Below are 17,734 nucleotides of genomic sequence, written 5' to 3'. Positions count from 1 at the left end.
GTCGGCTTGGGGATTAGAACCAGCGACCTTTCGGTTACTGGCACAACGCTCTTAACCACTAAGCTACCTGCCGACTTATCTGGAGATACTGGTGTAATTTCATGCAAGCAAGTTTTAACAAATCGTGAGTTAAAGGGATACTTCTGGATTTTATCTACTTCCCCAGAGTCCGATGAACTCGTAGATAAAAATTGTATGTCTCTGTCCAGTATGAAGGAAGTTATAGGTAGTTTTGCAAACCAATGCTAACTAGTGTTAGCGCAACGGCTGGAAGTCTATGGGTATGTGCTAGTAAGCTAGCAGATACCCATAGACTTCCAGCCATTGTTCTAACTATCCAAGTAGTAAGTTAACCATGTCAAACTTGACATGCTCTACATACACACAAAGACATACGGCTGCAATACCTTAAAATAAATCCCTCGTCATTGCATTTACCCCTTCCTTTCACAGTTCACTCCCTTTCCTGATGCCATTCTTGACATTGAGCGACTTGACGTGTTGCCATGACCTTATCCCCTGTGGAAACTGTGGCTCCCAGCATGTATGTGTGCAATATTAGCTGATCAGATGAATTTAGTATCACCCTTGCCAACTTGGGACCATTTTACTTAAAACCCCTGGCCTACTTCTACCCCATCAACCCTCCTACACAGGCTTCTCTCAATGGCTGTCATTGGTCAAGTCCTCTGGCCAGTACTGGTCCTGCATGTAGTGGTTTGAGGTGGCGGGGTCTGGGAGAGTGCCTGTGTCTCGGTCCCTCATTCTCTCTTGCATATCCTGTTCCCACTCCCCCTCCACGAGTTTATACAGGTCCAAGGAAGCGAGAGCGTCCTCCACTGAACTGTGGCCCCTCCTTCCAACCTGTTAGGGACAAGACAAAGATCATGTTGACGCCAATGACCAACCCAACACGGTCAAGTCTGTTAAGATATATCCATCGATCTATTCAGATCCCTAACCTCAGATGCTTTTAAAATGGTCACCAAACAGTTAGCCATCTCTGGTTAGAGAAGGCAGGAAGGAGCGCTCACCTGTATTTTCCTGTTTAGGAGGCTGTTGGCCAGGATCTTGAGTGAGACACAGCGCTTTGTGGGGAAGCCAGCCAGTCGCCTGAGCAGACGCATACCACTTGTGTCCCTGATCATGTGACATGGGTGGGTGAAGTCCAAGGCCTGGAAGTCATTGTACAGAGCGTGACCGATCACCACTTTCCCATCCAGTATTCGTAGTATCTGGACAAGGAAAGCAAACATAGTATTGGTGGCCATTACCAACGTGAACACACATACAAAACAAATAGGAATAATCAAAGTATTAAACCAATTATAAATGGCTTCCATTGTACATCTCCTTTCCTTTGAGACCATGACTAGGTCCAGTTGGGCTTTCTAGCATATAGACTACTCCACTCCTTGGTCCAGAAGTCACAAAATAAATAATACTATTAAAGGCCAAAGAGTACCAGACCATCTCATTCTCTTCTCACCTCTGTCCTAGCCTTGGGGAAGGGCAGAGCGTTCTGTAAATGGTGCCTCTGGATGCCACTCCAACGGGTCCTGTAGTCAGTCACAGCCTGGCACGGACGGATGTACTTATCGTACAGGACGTTGCCATGGTAATCCACCAGGCTGCAGCGTGCCAATTCACTAGTGCGCCCGCCCGGCCCTGTACCAACCATCTCGCAGTCCATGGCCACCACGGTGGTTGGGCTCATTGTGTGGCAGGGAGAACTACGTCCACTAGTTGGAGGGCTGGCCTCAGACACAAATCCACTGTCCACCTCCCATCGTTCACTCAGAGTGGCCCCAACCAGCTTTGTGCCTTTTGAAGTCTGCTGGTTGGCTATGCTGTTGTCCCCAGAAGCAGCTATTGGCAAACTCTCTACTGTAGGGGGCAATGGCAGTCCAAATTTAGCAACATGAGTCCATGAGTCTGTGGGTTTTAGAGTGCTATCAACTTCTAGACACGTGTCATTCTCAGGTAATTTTATATTTTTTACTCTTTGGATAGTGTCCTGCGTTTCATTGTTTTCCTCTGTCCTTTTTCTCTTATTGGAGATGTTATTCTTCTTTTGATGCTTCTTCCGTGCTCTGGCGTTCTCCACAGCACTGAGGAGCATGGCTTTCCGGGATAAATATCTGGAGTTGTTGAGAAGTCCCCAAGAATTGCGATGGGTTTTACTTCCAATTGAAGTCCATGTTTCAGACATTTCTCTTTCCATGTAGTATCACATCTGCAACAAACGTTTGTATTTATTTCATTGGAGAAAACGAAAGAAAATACAAAAATAACACTAGATAAGTTTAGCTATGTCACAATATCTAGAACTAGCTACCTAAATTGAGAAAACGCAACAAACTCGTGACTAAAGAGTAGACATGATGCCAAAGAACGTGTCTAAACGTGAATACCAGCCACATTGTTTTACATCTGTCCGTCTTCCAGACCGCGTGTTGTCAACGTAGCAAAATCAAATGAACAATCAAAATGTCGTAAAATAACACCATAATAAGGTACTTGCTTAGCTATATGACAAAAAACATTTTCTAACGATTTAATATACAAATTGCCTAAAGCATGGCTAGCATACAGTACCTCTGCTGACACGTCCACCCGTCCCGAACACTCGACTGAACATGCCCAGGCAGTTTACTAACGTGGCACTGATTGGCTCGTACGTACGTAAGCCCCGCCTTTTGCATTCGTACTCAACTCTGAATGGACCATATAATTAAAAATAACCAATCAGAGAAAAATACCAACTCGTGGCCTGACGTCAGTCATTTTACAGAAGAACTTCCAGGTTAACAAAATGTGCTGAAAAAGATGTTGCCCTCTACTGGAGAGGAAGATCAGTCAATTCCACCTTTCAAGTCTGATTCAAACCGAATGGAACTCAAAGACATAGTCGCGGGAAGTAGCGGTGCTGAGGGTGCTACAAAAAAAATAAATATATATATATATATATTAGGGAAACATTTTTTTGGCACAAACGTAGTGCGCTGGGCCTTTACAAGTCCTGTATTAGCAGTTCGATATAGCTGTCTGTAGCACGCCCAAAAAATAAATCCAGCGCCTATTGGTATGAAAGTAAACTACTGAACAACTTGCTATTTAGAGCATTTCCTCAAAATACATGTCTTGCTTTTGGCTTCCAAGACAATAACAACTGTAGGCTATAACAAATGTGCATTGTCATGCAGTGACAGAACGATAATTGAGATAATGCAAATAGTTAATGATCACCTAGTTGGGCTAACTTTTTAACTTCTTGCTGTATGCCAACATCATCATCCTCTGCCTGCACCCCTACCTGTAGCCTACCTGCCTCTGGTATAATGCATTTCCACCTCTCACTCTATCAGTCTTACTTCTCCAGCTTCCTGAATTAAATGTGATATTCTAACAGATCAATCTTGCTGGCAAAATGTCATTAAATATTGCTAAGTTATTTAGCTATAGTGTGGATGTAAGGCAGTTTTTTGTATACAATGAGCACCCAGATGCCGCATAGGCAACACAATAATGTCAGACAGAGACAAGCTGGCCTAGGTAAAAATGTTCCACCTCTGCGTTGGCTGCTATGTTGCAATATTAATATTCTCAGAGCAGTCTCGTTTGTTGATATGTTTCAATATTCTCAGAAACACCTTATTGATGCAATGCTTCAATATCCGCAGAATGTTTCCCTTCCCTGGCGAATAACTCAGACAGGCAAATACAAAAAATGCACACCTTATAAGGAACATCTCTGAATGCAGAGCAACAATGTTGGTGGGAAGCGCATGAGACAATGACACTGTAATAGTACACTGTATGCGCCGTTCCACAAGGGTGACTTCATATGGCCTATAGCAGGGGGTCTGCAACCTTTTTCATATGAGTAACAATTTAAAGTTGATCCAACAATTTGTAAAGATCTGCGTGCCAGTTATGATTTTCATATTAGCATTGTAGGCTACTCAACTGTGAAAATGTCTAACTGCCCACAATCTGAATAGCCTAATTCTAGCTGGCTACTAGACAGAGACACTGTCCATTCAGCCACACCCCACAGAGCTCCACTATGCCTACCTGTACTGAGGCGCTGTCCATTCAGCGGTGCTGAATCACGGGCGCGGCCTTAACGTGTAGATTTTTCTTCATTCCTTGGTCGAGTTTGTTTGTTTTGTCGACTGTAGGCTTAAATAATTCCTTTGGCGTATACCTTTTATTTCAATGCATGTGTTGGATTTATCTGGCATAGTTTGCATTCGCAGTCAGCTGTTTTATGCTCCAGTTACTTTCACATTGACGTTGGTATTTCACATCAGTATTTGAAGTCGGCCTTGATAGCGTGTATTATAGTCCTGTGTAGCTCAGTTGGTAGAGCATGGCGTTTGCAACGCCAGGGTTGTGGGTTCGATTCCCACGGGGGGCCAGTATGAAAATGTATGCACTAACTGTAAGTCGCTCTGGATAAGAGCGTCTGCTAAATGACTAAAATGTAAATGTATTATGCATCTATTTCATGTTGCACTGTTCCACAAGTAGGCTAAATTAGTCAACGTAGCATATGTATGATGAGGTTGAGTAGTACATTGTACACGCCATTCCACAACTGTTTGTTTTTGCTGTTCTCCAAACAGCATTTTAGAGTACAGTAAATGAGTTTCAACTGGTGGGTGTATTTCTACAGTCGTGGTCAAAAGTTTTGAGAATGACACAAGTATTGGTCTTCACAAAGTTCGCTGCTTCAGTGTTATGATATATTTTTTGTCAGATGTTACTATGGTATACTGAAGTATAATTACAAGCATTCCATAAGTGTCAAAGGCTTTTATTGACAATTACATTAAGTTTATGCAAAGAGTCAATATTTGCAGTGTTGACCCTTCTTTTTCAAGACCTCTGCAATCCGCCCTGGCATGCTGTCAATTAACTTCTGGGCCACATCCTGACTGATGGCAGCCCATTCTTGCATAATCAATGCTTGGAGTTTGTCAGAATTTGTTGGTTTTTGTTTGTCCACCCGTCTCTTGAGGATTGACCACAAGTTCTCAATGGGATTAAGGTCTGGAGAGTTTCCTGGCCATGGACCAAAAATTTCGATGTTTTGTTCCCCTAGCCACCTAGTTATCACTTTTGCCTTATGGCAAGGTGCTCCATCATGCTGGAAAAGGCATTGGTCTTCACCAAACTGTTCTTGGATGGTTGGGAGAAGTTGCTCTCGGAGGATGTGTTGGTACCATTCTTTATTCATGGCTGTGTTCTTAGGCAAAATTGTGAGTGAGCCCACTCCCTTGGCTGAGAAGCAACCCCACACATGAATAGTCTCAGGATGCTTTACTGTTGGCATGACACAGGACTGATGGTAGCGCAAGGTGTTTTCCGGATGCCCCAAACAATCAGAAAGGGGATTCATCAGAGAAAATGACTTTACCCCAGTCTTCAGCAGTCCAATTCCTGTACCTTTTGCAGAATATCAGTCTGTCCCTGATGTTTTTCCCGGAGGGAAGTGGCTTCTTTGCTGCCCTTCTTGACACCAGGCCATCCTCCAAAAGTCTTCACCTCACTGTGCGTGCAGATGCACTCACACCTACCTGCTGCCATTCCTGAGCAAGCTCTGCACTGGTGGTGCCCCGATCCCACAGCTGAATCAACTTTAGGAGACGGTCCTGGCGCTTGCTGGACTTTCTTGGGCGCCCTGACGCCTTCTTCACAACAATTGAACCTCTCTCCTTGAAGTTCTTGATGATCCGATGTGTCCTCTGTAGCTCAGCTGGTAGAGCACGGCGCTTGTAACGCCAAGGTAGTGGGTTCGATCCCCCGGACCACCCACACACAAAAAAAATGTATGCACGCATGACTAAGTCGCTTTGGATAAAAGCGTCTGCTAAATGGCATATTATATTATTATCCGATAAATGGTTGATTTAGGTGCAATCTTACTAGCAGCAATATCCTTGCCTGTGAAGCCCTTTTTGTGCAAAGCAATGATGACGGCACGTGTTTCCTTGCAGGTAACCATGGTTAACAGAGGAAGAACAATGATTTCAAGCACCACCCTCCTTTTAAAGATTCCAGTCTGTTATTCTAACTCAATCAGCATGACAGAGTGATCTTCAGCCTTGTCCTCGTCAACACTCTCACCTGTGTTAACGAGAGAATCACTGACATGATGGCAGCTGGTCCTTTTGTGGCAGGGCTGAAATGCAGTGGAAATGTTTTTTTGGGGATTAAGTTCATTTTCATGGCAAAGAGGGACTTTACAATTAATTGCAATTAATCTGATCACTCATGACATTCTGGAGTATATGCAATTTGCCATAATCAAAACTGAGGCAGCAGACTTTGTGAAAATTTGTATGTGTCATTCGCAAAACCTTTGACCACGACTGTACACACCCCACTTTGCCATACCCTAAAAACGCAATCCTGCGGCTATGCTCAGAGAATTTCGCAAAATCGTATTTTTTGGGGTGCACTTAGTCGGCCCTCGACCCCTGGTATCATATGAACACACAAGACATGACGAAATGAGTAGAATTGCAGGATGAGCTTTAAAACTGCAACATTTTCTCTCTGCCAACAAGAGGGGTGTGAACTGTTTGAGGTTGCGACTTGCGAGGTGGGGGTGTTACACCGATAAATGACAATATTAATCCAGAGCTTTGCCACCTAGGAAATGTGTGACCAGACTTTCTCAAATAGTACTCGAGTACCCCTACTCTAAACCATTCAGATGCTCAATATGTGAATCAGTTGTCACAGCAGAATTTCACACCTCTGCTCAAAAATCAATGACATTACACAGCAACATCTGCGAAGTGCAAACTGTTCTCTTGCCTCAAGTCGCAAAGGCAGTTTTCACAAGGCTGTGTTACAAAGACAGTGCACACTGGTGTCTCTGGAAATAGCCTCTCACAATCAAGGCCAGTTTCCTGGAAACAGAATAAGCCTATTCCTAGACTAAAACACCCCTTTCAATAGAGTATCTCCATGGAGCATGATTTTAGGTCAAGGAGTAAGCTATCAGCTGGCCCATTAAAAGTGCAACATACTTCTTTTATAGAATGGTTCCCTGTAGTTTTGAAGAATATGGTTTAGAAATACCCAAATATTTGTGTATGTTTTAGATCATAATTTCCACAAAATTCCTCAAGGAATTATATATATTTTTCTATTCTACTACTAGGGTCATACACAGCCTGATCATGTTCTATACACCCCGGACTCAAAACAAACATTTCTCCACCAATTAAAATAAAAACATGTAGTTGGTTTTGTGGGCCTTTTATTCCCGATCCTTTCAAATGTACAAAAACGCGGTGAAAAAAAAGAAAAAGGTAATAACAAAAAAAAATGATTTCACCATAACCACCCCGCTTTCTGAAAAAACTAAGCAATAGATGACTGGAAATTGGTCTCAAACCAAAGTGCATCAATCGGAGGTACAGACCAGGGGAAATAATCTCAATTTCAAAACTGTCCCTCTTTCCATACATTTAAAATCAGGCAGGCCCTGGCCACCACCTCCCAGTGTTCCCAGAGCAGCAGTACCCAAGGGAGGGTTCAGAGCATTCTGTAGTTCACTAAAGATTGGAATATAATTGAGTTCTGTCAGTGTTTCCCCCCTTGAATGTTGGCTCCAGTTGAGCTTCTATAGCTCAATCTTGGACTTCTCTTCCTGAGCCACCAGTGGGTTGGTGGCCTCCCTCTTCAGATAGGAGATTAAGTCACTGACCTCACGACCTCCCTGAAAAAAACAAAACATCAAGCCAGGTAAGCTGCTGCATCAATGTGAGACAATAAGGTCTAAATGTGAGTATCCTTTGAGTCTTACATGAGCCAGATATTATAACCCAAGCCATATATGTTATATGTATACTCGGGACAAACCTCATATTTCTTTGGGTTCATTTTCTGTCCAGCTGGTGCGAAGAAGATGGTGGGGAATCTGAAACAGTGAAAAAAAGCATGAAGATCAGGGTGTAACAGACGGGACTTGCACATGTCAAACGTGTCAAGCACTTGCTAAATAGTTACGACTTGAAGATGTATCACTCACCCCCTGACTTCGTATTGAGATGGGACGTCATTGGCTGTGGCATCCATCTTTGCGATGACAATGTTGGGATCACTGGACAGCTGTGAGGTAGGAGAGGGAAAGGGTTAGTCTCATGTGCCAATGTAGAACGGCCATAACATCAGAGGATTTAGAATCAGTAGCCCTTACCTTCTCTCCCAGTTCTTTCCACTTGGGCTCCAGGCTCTTGCAGTGGCCGCACCATGGGGCGTAGAACTCAATCAGCACATCCTTTTCCTCGTCGTTCACAATGGCGTCAAAGTTCTCAGCCACCACAGTCTGGAGAACAACAAAGGAGGAAAAAGGTTGGCCTTGGTGAGAATGGTTTACACAGACAAACCTTGAAAAAAAAAAACATGCCTTTTTATGGAGTAAACCAGGGGCATCTCTCCGACAGCACAACATAAATCTAGGACCACCCCCAACACACTGCTCTCATTGGAAATCATTGAGTCGCTGTGTTTTTCCCCCCCAGCATCATTTTGTCCGGTTTAGGAGCACCCTTAACCGCTTGCAATTTCAGTGTCAAGTGCTGACTCACCTTGACGGGGCCGTCGTTGTTCTCAGGGCTGGGCTCAGACTTGAGGTAACGCTTCAGCTTGCCATCAAAGTAGTCCTGCAGGAAACGCTCCAGGGCCTTGCCGTCGCGTCTGTGGAAAACCAAGACATTGGACTGAATCAGTAAGGAATAGCTTGTGTGGGGAAATAAAAATACTTCTACAGAGGTCATCAAGACCTGTTAGTGCTGCTATATTCAGTGGAAAATGTACATGATATCCTTTGCTGCAGAGTTTAAATGTCACAAATATGGCTCCAAAGCCCCAAGTGCTTTTTAACATTCAAGGGACGCTTGAAATGTTACTGGAGTTCAATGGCAGGTTGTACTCAGTTATGTGAAGGTTATGAGTGCTTGTAAGTGAATTCCCTAAGTAAATTACAGGTAGCACTTGTATGAGCAATAAACTCGTAACCACTAAATAATTAACCAGTCTGTCACCCTAGAGCTAGAACGATAAACCGAAAATTACAGACACGCACCCTTCCTCTTACCAAAAGCGTTTTGGCTTACATTTGTAATTTTCTGTGATTTTGCTACACAACGTTCCTGTAGATTGTTCGAGAACTATTATTTGGTCAACAGTAATCGCCTATGCATTATGATGATTCCTGCTATGAAAGTATCTGCCTGTCGCTGTTGGCTTCTGACGCTCACTCCCTCTCCACACTGTGTGCACAGACGAGGGAGAGATGCATTTTGAGAAGCAGACGGATATAGTGCCTTCAGAAGGTATTCACACCCCTTGACTTTTTCCACATTTTGGTGTGTTACAAAGTGGGATCAAAATGGATTTTGTCATTTGTCAACGATCAACACAAAATACAAATGTCAACGTAGAAGAACATTTTGAACATTTGTAAAAAATAAAAAATATATGAAAAACAAAACACAATTGATTACATAAGTATTCAACACCCTGAATCAATGCATGTTAGAATCACCTTTGGCTTTCTGGGTAAGTCTAAGAGATTTCCACACCTGGATTGTGCAACATTTTCCCATTATTCTTTTCAAAATTCTACAAGCCCTGTCAAATTGGTTGTTTATCATTGCTAAACAACCATTTTCAAGTCTTGCCATAGATTTGGAAGCAGATAAGTCAAAACTGTAACTCGGCCACTCAGGAACATTCACTGTCTTCTTGGTAAGCAACTCCAGTGTAGATTTGGCCATGTGTTTTAGGTTATTGTCCAGCTGAAAGGTGAATTCATCTCCCAATGTCTGGTGGAAAGCAGACTGAACCAGGTCTTTCTCTAGGATTTTGCCTGTGCTTAGCTCCATTCCGTTTCTTTTTTATCTTGAAAAACTCCCCAGTCCTTAACGATTACAAGCATACCCATAACATGATCTTGTCCTTCTAGACCTGTCTGCTGCCTTTGATACTGTGAACCATCAGATCCTCCTCTCCACCCTCTCCGAGCTGGGCATCTCCGGCGCGGCTCACTCCTGGATTGCGTCCTACCTGACCGGTCGCTCCTACCAAGTGGCGTGGCGAGAAGCTGTCTCCGCACCACGTGCTCTCACCACTGGTGTCCCCCAGGGCTCAGTTCTAGGCCCTCTCCTTTTCTCCCTATACACCAAGTCACTTGGCTCTGTCATATCCTCACATGGCCTCTCCTATCATTGCTACGCTGACGGTACACAACTAATCTTCTCCTTTCCCCCTTCTGATAACCAGGTGGCGAATCGCATCTCTGCATGTCTGGCAGACATATCAGTATGGATGACGGATCACCACCTCAAGCTGAACCCCTGGCAAGACGGAGCTGCTCTTCCTCCCGGGGAAGGACTGCCCGTTCCATGATCTCGCCATCACGGTTGACAACTCCGCTGTGTCCTCCTCCCAGAGTGCGAAGAGCCTAGGCGTGACCCTGGACAACACCCTGTCGTTCTCCCGCCAACATCAAGGCGGTGACCCGCTCCTGCAGGTTCATGCTCTACAACATTCGGAGAGTACGACCCTGCCTTACACAGGAAGCGGCACAGGTCCTAATCCAGGCACTTGTCATCTCCCGTCTGGACTACTGCAACTCGCTGTTGGCTGGCCTCCCTGCCTGTGCCATTAAACCCCTACAACTCATCCAGAATGCCGCAGCCCGTCTGGTGTTCAACCTTCCCAAGTTCTCTCACGTCACCCCCCTCCTCCGCACACTCCACTGGCTTCCAGTTGAAGCTCGCATCCGCTACAAGACCATGGTGCTTGCCTATGGAGCAGTGAGGGAACGGCACCTCTGTACCTTCGGGCTCTGATCAGTCCCTACACCCAAACGAGGGCATTGCGTTCATCCACCTCTGGCCTGCTGGCTCCCCTTCCTCTGCGGAAGCACAGCTCCCGCTCAGCCCAGTCAAAACTGTTCGCTGCGCTGGCACCCCAATGGTGGAACAAGCTCCCTCAAGACGCCAGGACAGCGGAGTCACTCACCACCTTCCGGAGACATTTGAAACCCCACCTCTTTAAGGATTACCTGGGATAGGATAAAGTAATCCTTCTACCCCCCCCCCCCCCAAAAAAAATTGTAAAGTGGTTATCCCACTGGCTATAGGGTGAATGCACCAATTGGTGAGTCGTTCTGGATAAGAGCGTCTGCTAAATGACGTAAATGTGCCCTTGAGCAAGGCACTTAACCCTAATTGCTCCTGTAAGTCGCTCTGGTTAAGAGCGTCTGCTAAATGACTAAAATGTAAATGTAATGATGCAGCCACCACTATGCTGGAAAATATGGAGTGGTACTCAGTAATGTGCTGTAACAGATTTCCCCAAACATAACACTTTGTATTCAGGACAAAAAGTAAACGGCTTTGCCACATTTTTTGCAGTATTACTTTAGTGCCTTGTTGCAAACAGGATGCACGTTTTGGAATATTTTGATTCTGTACAGGCTTCCTTATCTTCACTCTGTCATTTAGGTTAGTATTGTGGAGTAACTACAATGTTGTTTATCCATCCTCAGTTTACTCCTATCACAGCCATAAAACTCAGTAATTGTTTCAAAGTCACCATTGGCAACTTAGTTAGGAAGGACGCCTGTATCGTTGTAGTGACTGGGTGTATTGATACACCATCCAAAGTGTAATTAATAACTTCACTATGCTCAAAGGGATATTCAATGTCTGTTTTTCTTATTTTTACCCATCTACCAATAGGTGCCCTCCTTTGCGAGGCATTGGAAAGCCTCCCTGGTCTTTGTGGTTGAATCTGTGTTTGAAATTCACTGCTCAACTGAGGGACCTTACAGATAATTGTACATGTGGGGTACAGAGATGAGGTAGTCATTCAAAAATCATGGTAAACACTATTATTGCAGACAGAATGAGTTCATGCAACTTGTGTGACTTGTTAAGGAAATGTTTGGTCCTGAACTTATTTAGGCTTGCCATAAAGGGGTTGAATACTTATTGACGCAAGACATTTCAGCTTTTCATTTTTTATAAAATTTGTATAACTTTAGAAAAGCATAATTCCACTTTGACATTATGGGGTATTGTGTGTAGGCAAGTGACACAAAATCCCAAATTAATCCATTTTAAATTCAGGCTGTAACAAAATGTGAAAAATGTCAAGGGGTGTGAATGCTTTCTGAAGGCATTGTATGACCATTGCTCAAAATGCTATTGCGGGAAAAAAGACAACTTAAAAAAAAGCAACTACTGTTGTTCTAGTTACAGAGAGGAGAGTAACAGCTTTCTGAGAGTATATAATACATTCCTCACCTCATAATATTGATTTCATGGCACCACTTTACAACCGGAGTAGGCTGTTGTGTAGTATGATTTTGATGTGCCGCGGAGCGCGCTCATTTGCAGTGAATAGGCTTGTATCAAGTAGCCTAGGCCTAGCGCTGGAAAGTTTTTGTAGGACATTAGCCTACATTTACTGATAGATTCATAAATTAAGCAACAATACCATATTTAGACTTAGCAATCTAGCTAAGTGTTTTGAGTTCCCACTTGGTGAATAATATAGCCTTTAGGTCAATATGCACAAAGACGTCAGCAAATTCTCTGAAGAGCCAAAAATCGGATAATTCTGGATCCTATTTTGACAGGTTGAACATAAAAATATCAATGATGCATTTCATAGATTTGTTAGATGAAACAGCTTACTTTTTTTTTTATCATAGGCTACCATCTCAGTTGTCTTACTTGGCACTGGAAACATTTTTGTCTAGAGCCCTGCCACTTGCAATATAAAGCAACTGTCAGTTAAATGTTTATGGTATTTGTTGTTATCGAGCAAAAGTTACATTTATCGCGATATTACTTTGTCCATATCACCCAGCTCTAGCACTTCCCCAAAAAATAATCGTAATTTATCGCATTTTTGTCCATATTGCCCAGTTCTACGTCACCCTAACATAAGGGATACCATGTCCGAAGTGCCATTTTGAGTTGCATGGTGAGTGACACTTACGAGAACTCCTCTGCCATGACGTATTTGTCTCCCTTGGCAGTGCGGATGCCGACCACGGGCAGCTCTCCTGAGCTGGCGTCCAGGCCCATCTCAGCGATGTCTTGGCTGAAGCTGTTCTTGTTAGCCACGGCAAAGTTCAGCGTTTTTCCCTGGTCCAGGAAGCTCTTGGCCACCTTCATTACCCTATAGACAGCGAAGAGAGGGAGTTGGGTTCATACAACAATGCATTGGAACATTTTGTCATGGATCCCAAAGAGTCCACTTGTATGCAAATCTGTTACAAATCTCCATTGAACATGCTTTTCCATCTGTGTCCAGGAATCCGGCATTCAGAGTACACAAAATGAGGTTTAGTCTTGGGGAATGACATCTGGAGAAAATACACTAACACACGTAGCACGTGAGACAGAAAAGGAGGTCCCCTCCTGGGAATAAGTGTTATTTATTAGGGACCCTACCGGTTCCTCCAGTAGTTGGAGCCCTTGGGGTTCTTCTCATAGTCCACATCATAGTAGGCCACCAGCAGGTCCTTGCCCTTCATTTGGTCCTTGTTGTCATCAGTCATGTGGGGGCACATTCCAAAGCTGATGGAGAGAGAAAAACACAGTGTAAGAGGTACAACTCCTTTCATTAATGTCAGCATCCAAAATGCAGTGTAAAAGAGGTACAACTTGTTCAAAATATGTCACCATCCCCTCCCTCTTGACAGTGGGATAAAAAAAAATAAAAAGCAGAGATAAGGGCTGCTCTTGACAGAGAAACTGGTCTTAACTGGTCCATGCATCTCCCAAGAATGAATTAATTATGCTAACAACAAGAATCTATTCAAACTGCCTATGGTTTATCACTGCTGGCCACACGAGGGAGAAAATATTGAGGTGGTAAAACTCACATGTTGTCCTGGATAAACTTCTTGATCATGGTGTTGGTGAACTTGTCCTCACTGAACTTGATACTGCTCTCTTCAAATTTGTTGTTGAGGCGTGGTGGACGGAACAGAATGATTCCCCTGCAATACAACAGAACACAAGCAGTCAGATCAGGTCACATCAAGTAAGGACACTCAAACATGGTTTATGAACTGATACACAAAACGACGCCAGATTAAAAACTTTGAGTTTTTCAATATAAATTATACAAAATTCTTGCAACCAATGGAATGTTATATATATGGGGGATACAACCATCCCAGCTCTGCAGATTTAGCTGCGAAGAGTCAGAATCATTACATCATTTGTTTTGGTACTGTCCATATGTAGCTTGTTTTTTCGGTCGCAGGTTCAGGAATGGCTGAAGAATTGCAACAATTACCTGGAGCCAACTGTGCAAATTGCAATGCTGAGTGATTTGAAAAGTCATAGTCAATCGATCAATAATACTCCGATTTATTTTTTCCTATTTAAATTTACTATCTGTAGAAACTATGCGAATAGAAAGGTTCAGAACTTTTGTGAAACATCACAGCACAGTTGATAAATACATAGCAAATAATCTGGATGGTATTCAGAGAAAATGGGAGGGGTTGAGGGCAGCTGAAGGATGGGACTAAAAACATAAGATCACTAATGCAAAAATACTGGGTCCGTAAAATGTATATAGTATGTATAAGCTGGAAGTAGAAGCCTAAGTGTTGTTGTCCATTAGTTTACTCCAACTAGGGGAGGGGAGGTAAGGTTAGGGGAACATAATAATAATAATAATAATTTACACACACACATTTACATTTTAGTCATTTAGCAGACGCTCTTATCCAGAGCGACTTACAGGACACACAAAACATAGGGGAATTGGAAATGATGCAGGCAATTACATTGATCGAAGCCACAATCTGCAATATTAAAGCTGGTCTACCCCCTAATATAAGGTAAGTGGAGAAATCATGTTCATTTGTATGAGTGAACTATGCCTTTAAGGAGGCAAACAACACAATTTTAAGAGGAGAACTCACTCTCCCTCAATGCCATGTTTCTGGAGAAGCTCCCCAGAGTTGGTGTGTGCAAAGCGGAAGGACTCTTGGAGGGCACTGGCCGACTTAAGGAACTCTGCTTGGGCTGGGCTTCCACCGTCAGCAAAGAAACCTGGACAAACACAGGAAATACGCCATACAGTCAAATATCATTGACGACAAAGGCAAAAGTAGAAATACTTTACTCAGTCACTTAGTTTTGTTTATTTATGCAGAGGTCAACTTTCCAAGGCAAAACCTACCCACAACACTTGCGTCACGGTCTCCGACATACTTCGTGAAATCTGCCTCGGTCTTGAGCTCCACGGAAGATGGGCCAGCCTGCTTCTTCAGATGGCTCACAATCCCATCTGACAGAGAGAGCGACCATTTAAATACAGGGTCAAAACATACAATAGGTGGATGACAGGCAGTTATTATGCTTTTGTATCTAAGCTCATCAGGTCAAGACATGGCATGTTAAGTCCAAATACCTGCAGTTCTGGGTCCATCGTAGGCACCGGCATCCTCTCCGTCTTTGAAGATCTTCAGTGTTGGGTAACCGCTAACTCCATATTTCTGGCACACATTGTTGTGGACCGTGCAGTCGACCTAAAGCATAATGACAGGTGGCCATTACTTAGTGGATGGGACAAAGAGCACAAACTTGGCAACTAACTCAGTTTATAAACCTTGTGGACATGGCTGTCTTTACATCAGTATGGGGATTTCACACAACCTGTTGTAATCCAAAGGTAACATTTTATTGTACAAATGTTAGGCGCATTAAGTGACTAAAGTACCTTGGCCAATGCGACAATGCCTTTCAGACGTGTGGCTGCCACCTCAAACTCTGGAGCTAGTCGTTTACAATGGCCACACCTAAGGGACACAAGTGAGGTAAACTGATATCTGTAAAACATAAAATCTTGACCCTTACGTTGCCTCTGGCGGCAGTGAACCATTCAGACCTTAGTTTGAAATCTAGAGGAGAGGGGTGGGAGTTAAAAGCAGGTGGAATTTGATACCATAGTGATGGATCAAATGGATGACTGTAAATTGATGTTCAAATAAATGCAGCCGCATTATTGAGGAAAAAGGAAATCCACATCATTGCTGTAAAATACAAATCTGTGAATTCAGTTTTCAAATCTTATCAGCCATCTTGAAAATGATAGATTGTTCTTTTTATCTGAGGAAGTCTTGTTCAAGTTTGACAGCATTGAACTGCCTGCTAACTGTTCTGGGGACCAATCAGGAGTAGCCACCCAAACTTCACTGGCCAATCATAAGGTTACAAAAGTGGCATGCCAAGCCTCCAACTTACTTAATGTAAGGGGTGATTTAAAACACACAGTAGCTCGCTAATAGCCTCCAAGCTAAGTTTGAGAATTAGACAAGTTAAATTTGAGTAAACTCTACGAAATAAAATGCAATTTTTTATTACATGAAACATTGTGGCTTGCCAGGCCACATCCAAAGTAGCCAACTTAGTTACCTACTAGCCATGTCCATTCTGAGACACTCAACTAGCTAGTATAACATATGATCTTTGATAACGAGCAACGTTATGTAGCTAGCAAAGTGCATGTAAGAAATAAGTAGCAGAAATGAGTCACTATGGCTAGGCTGTGGCTAATTTGACATTCACTTCCTAACTTGTTAGCAAATGTTGTGAGCTAACCATTAAGTAGGTAGCTAATTTGGAGAAACAAACACTTTTCTAACTTAAAATAGACATAGTTAGCTAGTGGCTAGTTAAGTTAGTTGATAGCCAGAAAGTCAAAGAACTATTCAATTATAAGGAGCATTAACTTTTTATTTTTTATTCCTCTTGCGTGAGTAACTGAACAGTAGAGCTAGCTAGCTAACGGTGTCTGTTCACTGGAGACAAAATTGTAACGTTAATGTTGTAACCATTTAGCCTCAGAATGTAGCTAGTTAGCTATGCGTTTCTGTAGACCTTACCATGGCGCAAAGAATTCCACGAGAATCATCCCATGGTCTCCAATTTTACTGTCGAAATCGTCATCAGAGAACTCTATCACATCACTCGACCGAGCAGCCCCGGCGAGAACAATGAAGAAAAACAATGTCAACATTATGAAACGTGCCGATGTCTTCAATGGTGCCAAAAGAGCAGCAATTTAAATGTAAAGTCGGTTTTTGGAAACCCTCCTAATGTGAGAAAGTGCCAGGCTTTCTCGCTAGGCCCAATGTTGGAGGCACTGTTCGAAAGAGAAAGAGAAAGGGTTAGCGGAGATGGTGAGGATGTGAATTACGGGGCTTCTAAACAAAGTGTGGCATCTCACCATTGGATTTTGAACAGCGTCATACTGTCTGAATCAGCCAATAAGAGTCAGGCACACATGATTTCCTTGCTCACTGGGTGCACCCACCACGACCAATCCCCATCCATCTCTTTTATCATACTTGAATCGAAAAAATGATATTGATCACTGAGTTCAATTAATCTAAATACAGTATAACACACTTTGTTGGGGGAAAAATATAAAATTACAGATATTAAATTAGTATTATTATAATATTCATTGCATATTCATTACTATTGATAAATTGTGTTTTTCTTTCCAAACAAAAATGTTCTGTATAATAATAATAATAATATAATATCAGATGAGACAATACCTTACATTTATTAATCACTACAGTATTTTAAACTAAGAGCTTGACAAAGTTGATTGATTTATGAAGTACAGACAACACCAAACACGTTTTGATGAACGA

The 17,734-nt window shown here is 42.9% G+C and overlaps 2 protein-coding genes across 2 annotated transcripts; both read right to left on the bottom strand.

The window, feature by feature from the left end:
- On the bottom strand, window positions 1-2,657 carry LOC121531396 (apoptosis-enhancing nuclease). The gene is made up of 4 exons (XM_041836634.2): window positions 2,599-2,657; window positions 1,490-2,236; window positions 1,035-1,235; window positions 1-864 (listed from the first exon to the last, which is right to left on the bottom strand). Exons 2-4 carry the CDS (start codon window positions 2,222-2,224, stop codon window positions 664-666), a joined length of 1,137 nt encoding a protein of 378 aa, XP_041692568.1. The 5' UTR covers window positions 2,225-2,236; window positions 2,599-2,657; the 3' UTR covers window positions 1-663.
- A 4,605-nt stretch (window positions 2,658-7,262) lies between these two features.
- On the bottom strand, window positions 7,263-17,271 carry LOC121532124 (protein disulfide-isomerase A3-like). Its single transcript, XM_041837840.2, has 13 exons — window positions 16,955-17,271; window positions 15,790-15,868; window positions 15,481-15,598; window positions 15,250-15,357; window positions 14,990-15,119; window positions 13,934-14,050; window positions 13,500-13,625; window positions 13,042-13,224; window positions 8,613-8,721; window positions 8,222-8,350; window positions 8,054-8,133; window positions 7,885-7,942; window positions 7,263-7,741 (listed from the first exon to the last, which is right to left on the bottom strand). Exons 1-13 carry the CDS (start codon window positions 17,086-17,088, stop codon window positions 7,646-7,648), a joined length of 1,467 nt encoding a protein of 488 aa, XP_041693774.1. The 5' UTR covers window positions 17,089-17,271; the 3' UTR covers window positions 7,263-7,645.
- Window positions 17,272-17,734: the final 463 nt, after the last annotated feature.

This window comes from Coregonus clupeaformis, chromosome 19 (assembly GCF_020615455.1).
Source record: "Coregonus clupeaformis isolate EN_2021a chromosome 19, ASM2061545v1, whole genome shotgun sequence".
NCBI lineage: Eukaryota > Metazoa > Chordata > Actinopteri > Salmoniformes > Salmonidae > Coregonus > Coregonus clupeaformis.
Note: the sequence above shows the minus strand (reverse complement) of the source record. Positions and strands in the feature narration are given on the sequence as shown.